Here is a 16,246-nt window from a genome sequence, read left to right as displayed (position 1 = left end):
TTTTTCTTTGGAAAATAATTTGGTTTTTTTTAGCAGTTTAGAAGTTTGACAATTACATTTATACATTTTTTTTTTTTTTTTAACCAAAGAAAGACAGAACCTATGTGCCAAGATATCTACAGCTAAGACCAGAAGAAAGACATTAATTAGCTGAAAGATATGTCACTGTATAAAGGAGCGAAAGGCTCACAAAGACAAACCAGAGGCATCTGTAGAGAAAGGCATATAATCTGTATTATCATGTTCTTAAATACTCATTAACAAAGTAATCATTTGTGCATATGGCAAGTTATGTGTATACATGAGTTTGAAAAAGGCTATACAATCTGTAACAATAACTATTTCAGAGGCAAGACAAGGTGCAATCTTGAGACAGTGGCATAGGCAAAATACAGGGAATACAGGATGCACATGTATAGTAGCGAAGGAACAGATCTGGGTGTAGTTTTTCCTCAGTCCCTCTGGGTTAACGCGATTACAGGGTCAAAGTGAAGACTGATCGTCAACCAGCACCTGTTGAGAGTTCAGCCTGCTCTTCACACCGACTCCATTAAGAGCTCTTCCATGTCAGATCCCTCTAGCTCGCGGAACGCAGCGTGAGAGCCAATCACAAACAGCGTCGCTCCTGACAGGAGAAGTGACAAAGGGAAAAGGGGAGTGTGAAGGGAAGGAACAATGAGGAGGAAGGTTTTTCTTAGACAGAGTCTATGTATGTGAATACGTTTACAATTACATTAATGTCCTTTAGCTGACGCTCTTACACAGAGATTTTCATTTAACGCAAGAGCAGAATATGATTTACTGCATTAATAATTTCACAAAACACAGGAGCTTTGGTGCACCGACTAGCTTTGCAACAAATATTCCTGCATGTATAGAATAAATAATGAATGACAATGAATGTTGTTTGGCTTACCCAGAACCCAAAAGACTGCAGCTCCAGCTCCAGCCAACCAGAACACAGGCAGAGAGACGGCTCCAGCCAGGCTCATCTGATGAGGGACAGTCAGCTCCTTGCCTGGATGACAAGAAAATTGCAGAATTGAAAACACATACCACTGGTTGGAAGTAGTTGTGTGATGCCTCGTACAGATCTGGGTAAGTTGACTGGTTTAAAAAAAAAAAAAAAAAAAAAACTGACACAAACACAAAGATTGATATTTAGAATATGGTTCAAATGTTCCTGGTGATTTTAAGAATTTACTTTATTCAGAGGGAACATTATGCATTATGAGGAATATGTGACAGCTTAACTCACCAAGGATAACTAGTTTGGACTCCAGGGACTTGAGGTGGATTATGTAAAAGGCACCAGCGAACACAGCCAAGGCAATCAGTAGCATGGGAGAGCTGATACTGAGGAGAAGAAACATCAACAGTCTAATCAATCTGGTGTTAATTCAAGCAGCATTTCTAGATTCTGTTTAATTTTAGATTAAAGCTTAAATAATTGGATAATATACTTTTTAAGTATACATGACAAAACAACACAAATTTGTTTTTCTGCCTTACATGCAGTAGAGGATGAGACCCAGGAAGATGAAGGTATAGTTGCTATTGTAAATTTCCACATTTTTCACCACTCTCTGACACAACTCCCCAAAGTTGCGGGGTTTTGAAAACTTGCGTTGGTCCACGAAGCTAGCCCACGGTCGAATGGACACTCGACGCCTGTCGATCCACTCTTTAGCCATGCCAACTGAGAAACCTTTAGGGAGCCAGAGTCTGTGAAATAAGACAAATACATTACGAACTGAATACATTGGGAATTTCATAAAGAAACAGCATTATCATTACTACTATATGATAAATTCACACTAAAAATAAAAAGATATGTGCTCTTACTTTGCCAAGACTCCAGCTCCACCTGTGCCAGTTGGATGAGCATCCTCAGCACTAAACAGATCTCCAGCCTTGCTGTCCATGTCTACTAGACAGTTCTCCCCCTTTGGAGCTCCAGATGACATCTACAGACTGTCTGCTGCAAGGCAACAGTAAGTAAACAAACAAGAAAATTAGTACACCATCAATCACAGCCTTTATTAAGTACAAAATATCAGACCAGGTTATCGCTTAACAAAGATGAAGGGTTGCTTGCTTTATTCATTTAATTTAATTTAACATAGTTTTTTTTATCATTTTCTGGAAAGACAACAATGTGAAGACGTCACTTTGATGTCTTGTAACGTGTGATGACTATTTCTTAATACTTCCGATTTTTCATGACATTCCTGTTATTCACACACTGAAGATACATAGTTATAGATACACTAAAGATACATAGTTAGCCTAGCAGCAGCGCAGTACCACAGGAGTGGAAAAATTTAGTCAACAAATCCAGGGCTTGGTCACTGCCACATCACTGAACAAGCAGGATATTTAAGAAACTGTTGCCAGCATATAACGATGTAGTATCCATTTATAAAGTAAATTAGACGTTTCTAAATTATTTACATGTGTGTCGTTATATATATATATATATATATATATATATATATATATATATATATATATATATATATATATATATATATAAAAGTGTAGATGGTTGTCTTTATGTAGCAATGACAACTTCACCAGTTGTTCAAAAGATTGCCATAGCTAGCTTCAGCGCTAACGTTGAAGTCCACTACAGGTCCCGGCAGATGGATCATTTTTCATCGCAGTAATTCACACGCCGGCGGATGTTTCAAATGGACAGAAAGAAGACAAAAACCTAACTAAACCGTCAAATCTGTGGTCGTTATCATCGTGATCGAATATACTCACAGCAGAAGTTTGATGGGACTGCCTGTGATCTTTTGTTGCTGTTGTGGTTCGCGGATGTGATGTGGATGTTATTTAACTTCCTGCCGTCTAAACGTAAAACGCTGCCACCTATTGACCACATAAAGAACTCCCACCCAGTAATCTAATGACATAATGTTAAGTGTCTGCAGGGACGTTCATCTGCATCAGGTACTTCTACTATTAATAATTGGGGAACATTTTCTTAATTGTGCTTAGACAGTTTTACTTAAGTAAGATGGTCAATGGAAGACTTGTAATGGAGTATTTTACGTTGTGATGTTAGTACGTGCAAATGGTTGCCATTAATTAAATGTTTTCATAGCTTTTGTTATTTCGTTCGAGCGTTTAAACTTCTTTCTTTTTTTGTGGTGGTGAATGGTCGAGTGGGTGGAATAACGAGACATCATGGGAAGAAAACTGCGGCCACAAATTTAAAAAGCTGACTTGGGATCTGGTGTCTTTTTTTCAGTTGTGCCGCCTCCATACGGTGCTCGGAGAGAAAATCTGACCCTGGATCAGTGCCATTAAAACGTGACCGGACGTCATCGTGCAGGCGGAGGGCTGTGATTGGTCCGTTCCCCTGAGTTATTGTGCTGTGGTCAGTCCTGTAACGCCGCTGTGGGAGTTTCCAGCTCACCCAACGCCAATATCTAGGAAGGTGAGTCGTTTGTGGTTTTACGTGTTTAAATATCGTTGTCAAATTGCATTGAGCATTTCGTTTAAGCGTATTGAACGTTTCTCTTTCGCGTTAACAACGATATGATGTCTGCATCAAGGCCCCCCGTGTTTAGCTAACGTAAGCTAACAACGTTATTAGCTAGCAAGTATTTTCCCTTTAATGTCCGGTATTGTAAATACAAGACAAACTTTTTCTAACAGTAAACGGTATATCTGTTGTATATGTCCTAATGCACCAAACGTTGCAGTAATTGTTCATTTGAGCTTGTTTATTTAGCCAAACAACAGTTTGAAGTGCGATGTTTCTGACGCTTGTTTTGTTTGTTTTTTTCCAACAGGGAAACGTGACTGGTTACGTAACGTGCCAAGGGGGTAATTTGCACCACCGGTTGTTGCTGGGCGTCTGAAGAGCAGCTAACAGTCACTCTGGCTTCCAGCTGCTTTGGTAGTTATTATTTGAAAACGACGACAACATAGCACATTCCCGGCAGACGTTTCGCATTCAATGTTTCAAGACAGCGTCGAGCTGACGGTGACAATAGGTAGGACCGCTGAGCCTGCAAAAACAGGCTTTGAAACACTATAGACGAGGACACGGGCGGAACGCCTCAGTGTTAGGATGACATTAACGTTAGCTTTATGCTATAGCACAGGCGGCTTTCGGTTGGTTTTGGATAGATATTTTACATGTGATGTAGCTTACCCTAGTTTTGTCAGCGCCTTGTCGAGTCTTAATATATCGCTTGGAGAACTAAACATAATAAACGCTTATATTTTCATTCTCTCAAACGATAGAAAATGTGTAACATGCAGGAAACATAGGTGCATACAACACGGCAGGAAATGGAGGCCAAACTTTTTTAAATAAGGATGCAGTCTTTACATGAAAAAGCAAGCATAGTTTAATTTATGGCTTTTAATTTGCAAAACTCATTAATTTAAAATACTGAACAGTAGAAGCATATTGTGTTATTTCCAAACTTCACAGCTGGAGAGTTAGAGCTCTATATGTCTGCTAATGTAATGTTTGTGTTGGCTTTATTCATGTATTTGTTTTTTGTTCATCCTGAACAGTCTTGACACAGGTGGGAAGGCGGAGAGAGGCCATAGGCAGACCCTGATCATGGCTGCAGTCCGTCACCAAGGGTACCCTCTCAGGGACTCCCTTTACTGGGATGAAACGGAGTGTCTAAACTACTATGGGACGCTGTCTCTCCATGAGGTCTTTGAAATAGTTGGTTCTCAGCTGACAGAGACTGACATTGAAGTGTTGTCATTCCTTCTGAATGAAACCTGTTCTGCAATACACCCTCTTGATCCAGCAGGCTGGACAGTTGAGCCACACGAGGGTGATTCAGATGACATAGGAGTGTCTCCGAGTCCTGAACTGCTAAAGGCCTGGAGGCGTTTAAAGCCTAAGGCCTCCCAGCATCCTTTAGTGGCCTCATATAAGCCCAAGAGTGGCCTTGAGCTGTTGCTAGAGCTAGAGAGACGAGGATACCTCAGCGATGGCAACCTGGAGCCGCTACTACAACTACTAAGAGTCCTCACTCGTCATGATTTGCTGCCTTTAGTGTCCCACAAGAAAAGGAGGACAGGTGAGTCACAGTAGTGCTTATTATCAGATTTTGATATTATGTTGACTGCTGTAGCTGCTGCCTCTCCATATAATGGCCTGCTAGAATGTGTAAGTCAAAGCTGCATTCCTGTCATAATAGTCTCAGACTTATGATTACTAATATATGTTTTTTGCTTTTCAGTATCTCCAGAGAGAGCTGGACAGAGGTATGGAACAGAGAACAGAGAGTTGATGTGCGTCTCTGGAATGCGACACAGCTGTAGACAGACAGAATTACCTCTTCCATCTTTCACACAACAATTCAGAACCGGTAAGTGCACTGTAGAATAGTATTTAGCTGACTGGAAGTATAAGCTATAGTGTTTTAACAAACCTTTTTGTCAGTTAAGTAGGAAGACTGTCCAAAAATCTGTGTTTAAATTGAAGTAGTTTTAATTTAAAATTATAATACACCCAGTTACAGAATTAAGTGTAGTTTTGGTGCCTGCTTACATATCCTATGGTTGTGGTGAACCTTTCATGGGCCAAACAAAGGATGTTTTGATCAGATATCAGTAGAAATAGACACTGGGCAATTAACAGCAATAGGATGGAAAGGAACATAAATGAAAAAGGCCAACAGCAATCCCACATAAAGATAACCTGTCCACACTCATATCTTATTATGCCAGTTCCACAAACTAATTCCATACCTATTCTCTTAGGTATTTACCCTCCTATGCCTGCGCCATCTGCTAGGAGGAGGAGGAAGAAGAGGGGAAATGGTTGGAGCCGTAGGCCCAAGAAAACAAGCAGACAGGGCCAGCAACTGCCTCCACCACCACCACCACCACCGCCACAACACAAAGTGTCCTGTGGTAAGTACCATTCTTGCTTAACCTGTCTCTGTTTTGGCTTTTTATTTCTTGCCTTCAGTATGGTTGCCTTCATCCCCCCATGTTCTCTTACAGATTATTTCCCCATTTTTTTATTAACCATATAAGTTTCAGTATCATATTCAATCTGTTAACACCTCCTGCAGCATCAACACATTTCTTGTTTTGTCTCCTTAATTCTGATGTTGTTTGTCTGTGCTGATCCTCAGCTTGAGTTAAGGAGTTAGCATGCAAAGCCTGAGTTTTATATATACATTTTTTTTTACAATCATCCCAAAAACACTTACACTACAGAAACCTTGCTCATAAGCCCTTTGATCCTAAATGGCAGCTAGCATTACACCAGCTACACAAACACTGTAACACTTTACCAGATGTGCCAGGGTTACAGTTCTGTTTTGTTTTGTTTTTTTTGTTTTTGTTTTTTTTTTTAAATCCCAGAGTCATATTCACTCAAACACTTGCTTAAAAATCTTGACAGCTTGAGAACCTAAAGGAAAAACTATGAATTTGGTGAAATCGCTTTGGGTATAAAACTGTCTGTACACTCTGACTTTACATGAACTCTTCATGGGCTCATTCTCACTTAGAACTGCAGCAAAAAAAATGATTCACAGCAATTGATTCAACTGACACAGAAGTAACACATAACATATAAAATTGCTTGCACTTCCCTTTCAGTTGACTGACATCTTTTTCATTGTCACACTCTGACTATGTTTAGATGTTCAGAATCTCCTTAACTGTAACATCAACATCAGTGAAATTTTGTTGCCCTATCTTTATCTCCATCTGGCCCTTCTTTGCATTCTTTTCCCCTCATTTCACCTTTTCTCTAACCTTTTGGACTATGTTCAGCTGCTGTTGATAAGAGCGTGGACTGGTATGTTGTCTCCTGTCCTTTCGTCTTCTTTATACTGAAAGAAGTTGTTGAGCCACCACTAGATGCAGCCCTTCCTCTGCCTGACTGTCACACTTGATACAAAGCTGTCTCAAGAGTCAACTGTCAAACCTCACATATCTTTCTGAAAAATGATTTTGAGCAGTTGTTCAAAACCATCTAACTCTTCTGGAAAGCTGCACTATATAATCCATTATCAGTGTTGCTGGTCCATGTTTCATCTATTGCCTGCTTTTTGATCAGTCAATGCTAGTTTCTCTCAGCACAATAAGATACAGATAACATCAGCTGCTCTTTGTGCGACGTTTGCTTAGTCATTCATTTAGACCTTCTCAAACATTTCTTTTGAACGTCCATCATTGCCTGTTAGAACAAAGAAATACTTATTACAACACTGGCCTGATGACGCTAAATTGATTAAAAATCATCTAACAACGAAGACAGCCCCTCTTTGCTATTCAGGATGAGTGATGTGCCTGTGCCTATAAACATGTTGCTGTCTTGACTCCACATTTGATTCCACCAGGTTGACTCAGGATTGTGACTCAGATCGAGTAACCTAAGACACAATGGATCATGGAGACAGAGGGGGAGACTGAGGAACAAAACAAAAAAGTCTGTCACTCCACTCTGTCCATACATACTGCAGTGTGTGTGATCAACTCAGTCATGCGCTCTCTCACAAGTCTTGGCCCGATGCCTAAGGTAAAAGAGGCTCTCCCCCTTGTTACAACAGGGGATGGTGCTGCCACTTTGCTCTGTATTCGATGCTTGTGTATCATAATGTAGCTGCCCCTTACCTACCCTGCCTCCCTCAGAAAACGTAATTTGCTCTAAGAAAATCAGCCTGAAATGTTATTTAGTCTTGTGCACTGTGGATGAGAAAATATTATGTTTGAAATTCCTTATTTATCTGTTTCTGACAAGGGTTGTTGTTGTCAGTGTTTCACAGAACTAACCGAGTCCTCAGCAGTAAGCCATCAATATTTCCAAGAAGCCTTCAGAGTTAATTTGATCTCACTGAAACCACTCTAATGGGAATATGCTTTAAATTTCTTGATTACTTCTGTGGATAATAACCTTGGTGAACACATTTTCACAAATATGGCCAACACGTGTGTTTAATAATTGTAATTGTAAACCTCGGTCAGCCAGTTCGCACCCTAGATCATAACATGTTTTTTAGCCGTGCAAGCATACAACAATGGGATCTCAAAAAACAAAGACCTTTTTTGTATTGTGGTACATACTGTACTGAAACAGAAAAACCCCATCTTAAATGTTACAGAAAATGTCTGATCTGCCCACGTTAGAGGGTGGAGTTCACAAGTTGACACCAGATACAATCATGGAGATGAAAATTCAGAGATAGTCAACACTAGCTTTGGGTGTCAAAGTTGTAGAGGAGTAACACGAGAGACGTTGAACCTTATTTAGAACTGGCTCTGATACCACTTACAGCAACAGAAAAACTAAAGATCTGATGACAGTTAAATTTTGGTTTAGGTCATCTGTGGTTAGGACTTGAATTAGCTTTGTGGTTGGTTTGTGAAGGACACTGAAGTGTTTATTTTGGAGCAGTAAAGTCCAGTCTATTAACTGCAAAGACAAAACCGAAATGTGTTGGACATGTTTGTGAAAGTGCCGGTTTTCACCACACGTGGGAAACCTTTTGGGGCCATTCGTTCCGCGCGCACCATCTTCATAAAAATTGTTGTAAACATCTGCCTTAAGATTCAATCTACTCAAATCATACGGGCTAACTAAAACTTCACATAAGCTGTTTCTGGAGACTCAAGTTTTAAAAACATTGATTCGATACATACTCATCCTTTCAGAAGGACTGGCTCCATATTGTAATCTAAAATGGCTGCCAACTGGCAGCTATTTTGAAAAAAAGGCTCTTTGCTCAAGCGGTTCTGAGGAAAATAACCCAACAGTGCTCTGCTGAAGGAAGCTCCTGCTGTATCTTATCTCTGCGCCCCGTGTGAGCCCTGGGTGTGCGTTTGTCAAGAGGGAGCAGAGATAGATAGGGCGGTTCAGTCCAATGCTGGCCCCTAGCATTTAAACAGCCTTTCAAATACTATTTCGTGTCATGATTCATCTCTCAGATCATTTTCAGTGAAGTGTCTCAATTACATTCTGGCAATGACAACTTCTGTTACAAATGCCCATAAGGTGTTTGTGCCTTCAGCTCAGAGGTATTTTTGTGCTATCTAAATGGGGTGCTTGTGAAGGCCCTTACTTGGTTTAATGGACATTGTTGATTAATGTTACGGTCAAGGCTTAAATAAATAATGGGTTGGTGAGGGTAAGAGGATTGGTCAAGGTAAGAGTAGTCCCAAGCACCCCACTTAGACAATACCATGTTATATTGTAGAGCTACAGTAAAGGCATTCTGAGCTGATGAACTTGTCGGTATCAACTATTGCCCTGACTCAAACCTCATTACAACTAAGAGAAGTGAGTGCTGTGCCATGCCTGCTTGATGTTGAAAAAAAAAAAAAGAAAAAACAACCCAGTCGACAGATATCCAACCCACTTGTGCTTGTCTCTTTCTCTCTTTCTCTTCTTTCTCTGTGTTCGCAGTTCTAAACAGACCAACCTGTGTGTCAGGAAAACAGTATCCTTACACACAATGAGAGGGAGAGAACGAACACAAAATGCTCAAACTACGCAAAATGGTACAGAGGGTGATTTTTGTCTATGGGGGAAAGAGAGAGTTCTGTCTGCCTGTCTCTCAGTACTCCCCTAACTCTCCACTCTCTCGGTCAGTCGTTCAGCAGAAAAACGGATCGATAAAGAGTTGAAGCTCTCCGTGCCAAGTGACTCCTCGTAAATGGGTACTTAAACTTTTTTTTTTCTTTTTTCTTTTTTTTTTTTTTGGTGGGGTGAGATGGAGGAAGCCAAACGGGCTTGGTGTTTAAAGTGAGAAAATGAAAGCTGTGCTTCCTAATGTCCTGTCTAAGTGGATGTCTCTGTGTCTGATGAAGCGTGAAGTGCTCTGTAACCCTAACAAAATGACTATCACTGTGTTCCTGTGGTTTTAAATGGCCCTCTCCTCAGTATCACTATCTCTACCGCCATCCTGCTCAGTCTGAAATGGGGAGGCAGAAATGGAGGCCATCCATAAATACAGTAATTGCATGAAGGGCAGGTGTTTATCATAGCCACAGCCCTCACACAGTGTAATGATCCAAAAGGTCGAACTGTTAACTGCATCCATAACTTCATATTTCAGAGTCCATGCTGAATATTCTAAAGGGTGTAAAAAGTAAGGTGGTCCCCAGTAATCTGTCCCTCTTTTTAAGATAAATTCCCTATTTGACATTCTCCTTAAACACATCATGTCACTGATGATTTGTCAATATTCTTTTAAGGACCAGATATGTACAGTGATGGAATGTTTTCAATCCTCCCTGCTCAGACGTTTTTATGTTTTATTCTTTTACAGCATGAAATCACAGTGGATGCATTTTTGACAGATTAACAGATAAGGATTTAGTCCAAGTGAAAACAAACCTGTGCAAATTTATAGGTTATTGTGCTGCACAAATAAATCGGCTCCACAGTTCTCTTACACACTGCAGCAGGTTTTCCTCAAGGACTTCTCTGTATTTTGCTGCATTTAGTTTAGCCTCTACCTTTTCAAGCAGTACAAGGGCCTACTGCAGAGATTCACCCCTCAGTATGATGCCACGGTCACTGCACTTAATAGTGGGGATAGTGCATTTCTGGGGGTGAGCAGAGATTGGCTCACGCCAAACATGGCGGACAAAATTCTCAATTTTGGCTTTGTTAGGCCTTAAAACTTCGTTTTGTTATTGTTTATTTATTTATTTATTTATTTATTTATTTTAATACGGACTTGCTCTGCACCTGCACAATGTTTGCACAATGTTTCCCATCTCAGCCATGGAAACCTGCTGTTTCCATAGGCTTCTTGGTGGTCTTCCTTATGAGTTGTTGCACCAGAATGCAAGTGTGGGCCTGCTCTAGACAGATCAACAGATGAGGCGTATTGTTGCACTGGCTTTTTTTGCACACTTCCCCTGATACTTTAGAGTAACTAATCAGTAACAGTTGGCAGTTTGCTTGCAATGTTCCTTTGTCTTCATTATCCAGTGTTGGCATTCCACTATTAATCAATGCTGTAAAACAATAAAACTAAAAAAGGGAGGGGGGGGTGAATACTTGGTACAGGCACTTTAAGTCCTCTAACGACAGTCACAGTCTGTGGTATCACAAAGTTTTCCTTAATATAATGTATCAGTCTGTATGTATTGTCAATTCACTGAGAAAGAAACATTATTATAGATTAATATCAATTATTTTAGCCATTGTAATAGAAACAGGGTTTAATAATTTGTCAAATCACTATCACGTGTCTTATAAACTCCTGTAAAATGTCAGTGTTTCATGTTTTTGTACCACGATGCCTTTATGAAGAAAAACATTTTTGCCTTCATTTTTTTTGTATGGGAAAACTGAAGTGTAAATTGAATGATCTCATTCTGCAAATGGGTTTTCAATTGGATCTTATTTCCATCCCTGCATATTTTAAACAACCTTATTGATTAAGCGTCCCCTTTGATCCAGTCCTCTGTTTTCATAGTAATCTAATTACAGCCTTATGAAGCATGAATGCAAAAACCCGTTTGGTTATCGCTCTCCTGCAAATGTTAAGAGATGCAAAATCAATGCCTTAATTCAACATTTGCATTTCTAATGTTGGCATTTTCCAAACTTTGTCCCTCTTGAGTCTTGTGCCGTTCCCCATTGCCCAAGACAAAATATGAATGAAGAAAGGGTACTCAGCTCATGAGTTGAAACATGTACCATTTATCTGTGGAGTCATAGCTACTATATAGTTAACCAGATACATACCTTGATAAGTGTTCAAGTCAGATCATTGGTACTCTCTTTTAAAAAGGTCCTTCTGTACCATAACTAAAACTGCGGCCATTGTCTTCCCATCAGAGTCGTAAGTGTGAGCTCTACACACAAACCTCTGTGTCTGTGTGATGTGAAGACCAATTCTGTTATGTTATAATATACTTCTCAATCCTCCAGAAATAAGTGTCTCCGTTTTAACATTTTAACATTTCTACATTTTACTGAGACATATTTTAAGATTTCAAATGATTAGTCCCTTTTTTAAAAGTTTGATGGAGAGTAGCAGAGGTTTTAGGTGGGCTGGGTTTTACTCACTGGGAGACATACATGGCTTTAAAACTGCTTGGAAAAAGGTTTCTGCACAGCTTTGCAATGAGACATTGATGAGAATGTGTCTAGAGAAATGGATGTCATTGGTAGTAAATACTGTTTACCTCTACTAAAGGGGTTTGAGCAGGAGAGATGGATTTTTGTTGCAGCAAAAGTCGTCAGCAGCTGGTTTCCACTCGAAGTTCTGGAATAATGACATGGGGGACGGTCTCAGCGGTGCTCTTGCTCAGCACAGTATGTATCCTCTGATCTTTCTCGCTGTGCTGTTGCATGACCGCCAATCCTGTTACTGCGGAACTGCGGGTGCTATCTGTTGTCAGCATTAAACATGTTGATCAGAATGAATCTGGCGTGTTTAAACACCGGGCTCGAACAAAAAAGCCACTCCAGGGCTTGGCACTGCTAAGTTGCTTTCATTACGCCCACCATGATATTTGCTGAAGGTTTCAAGTTAATTTGAATGGATTCATTACATGAACTCTACAGCCATGATTTATGCAGGCCACGCAGGGTGAGAATTCTCATCCAACAGTTTCTTCTGATCACTGCCAGTCATCTAGCTTAGAGCTGACATTAATACTTAAAATTATGGAATTGCCTGAGAAGAAAAGGAACTACGCTACAGGTTCACTTGCAGAGTATATATCTCAGTGCTCCAGAATGTCAAATTTATTTTCATTTTTAGCACAGTTTAGCACAAGAAGTGCACACGGTTGGCATAAGCTGGGTTTGTATAGCTCCAGTGCCCTACATTATTAAGTTTGCTCTGGCCTGCTACACTGTTGTATTTGCTCTTCTGACAGGCTTTTATCAAAATATCCTGAAGTATTTCACTGTAAAATGCCAATTTGGCTGCAGTCTCCTTTTGGGAACTCTGTGCTCTTCAACTCTTATTTTTATTCCCTGCTTAATGTAATTCTCCAACATAGATAATTTAAATGAGCTGTCACTTAACAATTTTGTCTTGTTCCTGTTTCTCTACCCTTTGTTTTAACTTCCTGACCCCCTCCTTTTCTGGTTATGTGGGCCTATCCAATTTGACTTCCACTGTTCACTTCTTTTCACTTTTTCCTTAAACTTTCCTCCCTTACCTCTCCCTTCTCCACCCCCTTTCCTCCTCCCTTTACTCATTGTGTGTTTGGCTTGCCCTCATTATTCACTTTCTCCCCTCTACTCTTCCTGCCATTATTTCACTCCTCACTTTCCCCCCACCTCACCCTCACCCCTTTTTCCACCACTGCTTCCCCCTCCCTCTTCCATTATCAGATATCCGCCTGCGTGTCCGGGCTGAATACCTTGAGCACGAGTCGGCACTCCGCGACGGTGTCTCCTCGGACAAGCGCCAGCCGCTGGAGCGGCAGTTTGAGTTGTTCAGCCAAGCCAACTCGCTGCTGCGTGCCAGAGACCTGGGTTCCATCGTCTGCGACATCAAGTTCACAGAACTGGACAACCTTGAAGCCTTCTGGGCTGACTACCTAAGTGGAGCTCTGCTGGAGGCCCTGAAGGGAGTCTTCATCACGGACTCCCTGAGGATGGCAGCAGGCACGGAGGGCGTCCGTCTGCTGATCAGTGTGGACCAGGATGACTATGAGGAGGGCCGAAGGCTGCTGAGAGCCAGGAGAGTGCTGTCATCCAGTAATGGTGGGCGCACAGGGACTCACTGGGCTGTGTAGGCCGATATGACTCTGTGGGGTGCATCATATTGACTTTGAAGAATGGAAGTTAAGGTTACAGGCAAATTCGGAAGCATTTTTAAGGCCTCCTTTTGTACTTGCAATCCATGCAATAACCACTAGATGGCAGCACTTACCATTGGTTTGTTTTCATGACAAGCTCTTCATTTTCAGAATAGCCAATTTTTTTTGTTGAAACATTACCAATATTTGTTAAAAGGAGAGTTAATAATCATGGATCAATCTGCTTTTCCCTTGGATTCATGCACAGGTGCTACTTTGTAGGACTCCAGGATGAAACGGGATATATCAAGAATTTTCTTCTTAGTCTCAGTGAGAACAGGAGCAAGCAAGTCTGTGCCACAAGACCAAGTGGTAAGCTCCTCCTAACATAATAAATATCATTTATAAATAAAGCTAAGACACCTGGGCTGCCACAAGTAATACAAAATACTACACTGACACAGTCACGTGTGCATGGTCAAGGTTAAGACAGCACACACACACACAAACATTCTTGAGTATTTATTGCACATTTTGTCCATATGTATTCTTAGACAGTGGGCATTCCAACATGGCTCTTGAAATTTTTAAAAATACAAACTGACCACTGTACCCAACAAATCATACTTAGACAACATTTTGGACTTGGCACTGACACTAATCTTATTAAACCTCAAGAATGAAGTAACCTGCCAGGGAAAGTTTCCGATCTTTGAAAAATGTGTGAGAGAACTGATCCTAAATGGAAAAGTGGGCTGCTCTCTGCACAAACTGACCTTTGGTCAAACTTTGGAGAGCCTAGTCCACAAATATACACCTAGATAACAACCACAAAGATTCTCAGCCCTGTGTACCACGATAACCCAACTTGTGATTGCCGTGGTCAGTGGATATGGCAGTTGCCAGCAGATGACAGCAGTGATTAGGGCTAGGCCTCAGCAGACCATGGAGGATTCATCATCACAAGCTTGTCAACAGCAGCTTGGATAATGCAGTGGTGGCTTGTGTCCGGGCTTCCAGCGAGGCCTCAGCAAGTGCTTCTCTCAGCAAGTAAAGCACAGGACAGTGCGTCGGTCAATAGAAGTGATGTTGGGGAGATCAAAATCAAAAGTGCACATCCCAGCTCCACTCAGCCCTGCTATGTAGGCCCAGTAGAGTGGCTCACGGACAGCTGTCTACTCACCCTGCTGGAACTAATGCCTGGACTTCACTCATAGAAGACGATCAATAAGGCCCCTCACTCTAAGTCCCTTCATACAGGCACAACTAAAGCAGACAGATTTGCTACTGTCTGAAGTGAGGGCCCTGCTGGGCCGGGCAGAGGGAGGGACGATGGACATATTTCCATGTTTACTTTTGTGTTTTTGGTAAATGAATTTATTAACATGTTTGTATTGTTCATAGGAAGAACAAAAATAATGTAATTCAGGAGAACATTTGTTAAGAAAATTTTCTTTTGGAATAGCAATTTTTTTTTGTGGAAATCTTTGTATGTTAGAAATTATTTCTGGTGAATAATAAAGGTTTGGTGGCCTACAGCTGTTTGTTCACCTTTATTGTATCTAGAATGGAAATTTCCACAAGGTTAGTCTTTACTGCTAATATCATGCGAGAGGAGGAACATTCTAGAAACACACAGGTGTTTGTCTTAAAATTCCCAATGATTAACTCCATCACCAGTTATCAAGTCATCCATATGCAATAGGAAAGATAGAATGCTGTATATCTAAAATACTTGCTAAAACACAGACTTACAGCTTTATACATGTCGATGATGTTTAAGTTTTAAAGAAAGATTTATTTAATCTAGCACAGTATACATGGATGTTTTTTCACCTGTTTTGCTTGAAAATTAACCTTTTGCAAGCCATTTGTCATATTCTGAAATCCCTGCCTCACTTTGAATGTCTTTGTCTCACATTTTGTTATAGTCTTTGTCACTGTTATTTTGAACAGTTTTCTGAATTGTCATTTTTCCTGGTCCTCCAGCCTCCATACCTGTATTAGTGGGAACGTGCCCTCTCCCTGCCCCCAAACGGTCTGAAGAGGTCCATCGAATGCGGGTCACCGTGGATCAGATCCTTAATTATTTCTCCTTGCTCTAAGCTGTCAGCATGATGAAACCTCAGAATGGTGTGTGCTTTGAACATCTTATCACACTATCTACCCTTGTGCTTTTTCCCCCCTCCCTTGTACTATTCATGTGCTTGAAAATCTTAATTACAGTGAACATAATGACATGACACTGCTGGTTTTCATGTCGACTTGTTTGATGTAAAACCACTGCCAAAAAATTTGCAGTTAACACAATTGCAAACATTTGGAGTTTTTTATCATCAATTTTTAATTGAAATTTAATAATTTTTAATCATAAATCTCACATGAACAAGCTGAACATTTAACAGATAGAAATGTTTCATTTTAGACATTTAACTGCCATTCTCATCCACAAAATAACAGTAAAAGAGCTTGAACACCATGCTTCTCGTCCTCAGGACTGATGCTGGAAAGTATCCTTTCC

General features: G+C 40.6%; 2 protein-coding genes across 7 annotated transcripts; one reads left to right on the top strand and one right to left on the bottom strand.

Annotated features, from left to right (window-relative positions):
* Positions 1–2,868, bottom strand: rabac1 (Rab acceptor 1 (prenylated)). 2 transcript variants are annotated; one of them, XM_041044338.1, is made up of 6 exons: positions 2,770–2,868; positions 1,846–1,981; positions 1,513–1,725; positions 1,259–1,356; positions 917–1,018; positions 1–625 (listed from the first exon to the last, which is right to left on the bottom strand). In XM_041044338.1, the coding sequence occupies exons 2-6, from the start codon at positions 1,965–1,967 to the stop codon at positions 537–539; spliced, it is 624 nt and encodes a 207-aa protein (XP_040900272.1). In that variant the 5' UTR covers positions 1,968–1,981; positions 2,770–2,868; the 3' UTR covers positions 1–536. The 2 variants fall into 2 exon arrangements, with proteins under 2 accessions (XP_040900272.1, XP_040900273.1); XM_041044339.1 differs by having other exon boundaries at positions 1,846–1,978; positions 2,770–2,843.
* A 493-nt stretch (positions 2,869–3,361) lies between these two features.
* Positions 3,362–15,896, top strand: dedd1 (death effector domain-containing 1). Of its 5 annotated transcripts, XR_005894389.1 has the most exons (8): positions 3,362–3,448; positions 3,807–4,010; positions 4,543–5,066; positions 5,229–5,357; positions 5,752–5,904; positions 13,316–13,690; positions 13,994–14,097; positions 15,715–15,896. XR_005894389.1 is itself a non-coding variant. In XM_041044267.1 (7 exons), the coding sequence occupies exons 3-7, from the start codon at positions 4,592–4,594 to the stop codon at positions 14,005–14,007; spliced, it is 1,146 nt and encodes a 381-aa protein (XP_040900201.1). In that variant the 5' UTR covers positions 3,362–3,448; positions 3,807–4,010; positions 4,543–4,591; the 3' UTR covers positions 14,008–15,282. The 5 variants fall into 5 exon arrangements, 3 of the variants coding, with proteins under 3 accessions (XP_040900201.1, XP_040900200.1, XP_040900199.1); XR_005894388.1 differs by having other exon boundaries at positions 13,316–14,097; XM_041044267.1 differs by lacking the exon at positions 15,715–15,896 and having other exon boundaries at positions 13,994–15,282.
* The last annotated feature ends 350 nt before the right edge of the window (positions 15,897–16,246 follow it).

The sequence above is a fragment of the Toxotes jaculatrix genome, chromosome 8, assembly GCF_017976425.1.
Source record: "Toxotes jaculatrix isolate fToxJac2 chromosome 8, fToxJac2.pri, whole genome shotgun sequence".
NCBI lineage: Eukaryota > Metazoa > Chordata > Actinopteri > Toxotidae > Toxotes > Toxotes jaculatrix.
This window is presented reverse-complemented; position numbering and strand designations above follow the sequence as displayed.

Excerpts from the sequence above, each read along its gene's own strand:
- dedd1 (XM_041044266.1), top strand. The coding sequence starts at position 4,592 with ATGGCTGCAGTCCGTCACCAAGGGTACCCTCTCAGGGACTCCCTTTAC. Across the intron at positions 5,067-5,228 it reads CCACAAGAAAAGGAGGACAG|TATCTCCAGAGAGAGCTGGA; the intron begins GTGAGTCACAGT and ends TTTGCTTTTCAG. Across the intron at positions 5,905-13,315 it reads ACAACACAAAGTGTCCTGTG|ATATCCGCCTGCGTGTCCGG; the intron begins GTAAGTACCATT and ends TTCCATTATCAG.
- rabac1 (XM_041044338.1), bottom strand. The coding sequence starts at position 1,967 with ATGTCATCTGGAGCTCCAAAGGGGGAGAACTGTCTAGTAGACATGGAC. Across the intron at positions 1,726-1,845 it reads GGAGCTGGAGTCTTGGCAAA|ACTCTGGCTCCCTAAAGGTT; the intron begins GTAAGAGCACAT and ends CTTATTTCACAG. Across the intron at positions 1,357-1,512 it reads GGTCTCATCCTCTACTGCAT|TATCAGCTCTCCCATGCTAC; the intron begins GTAAGGCAGAAA and ends TCTTCTCCTCAG.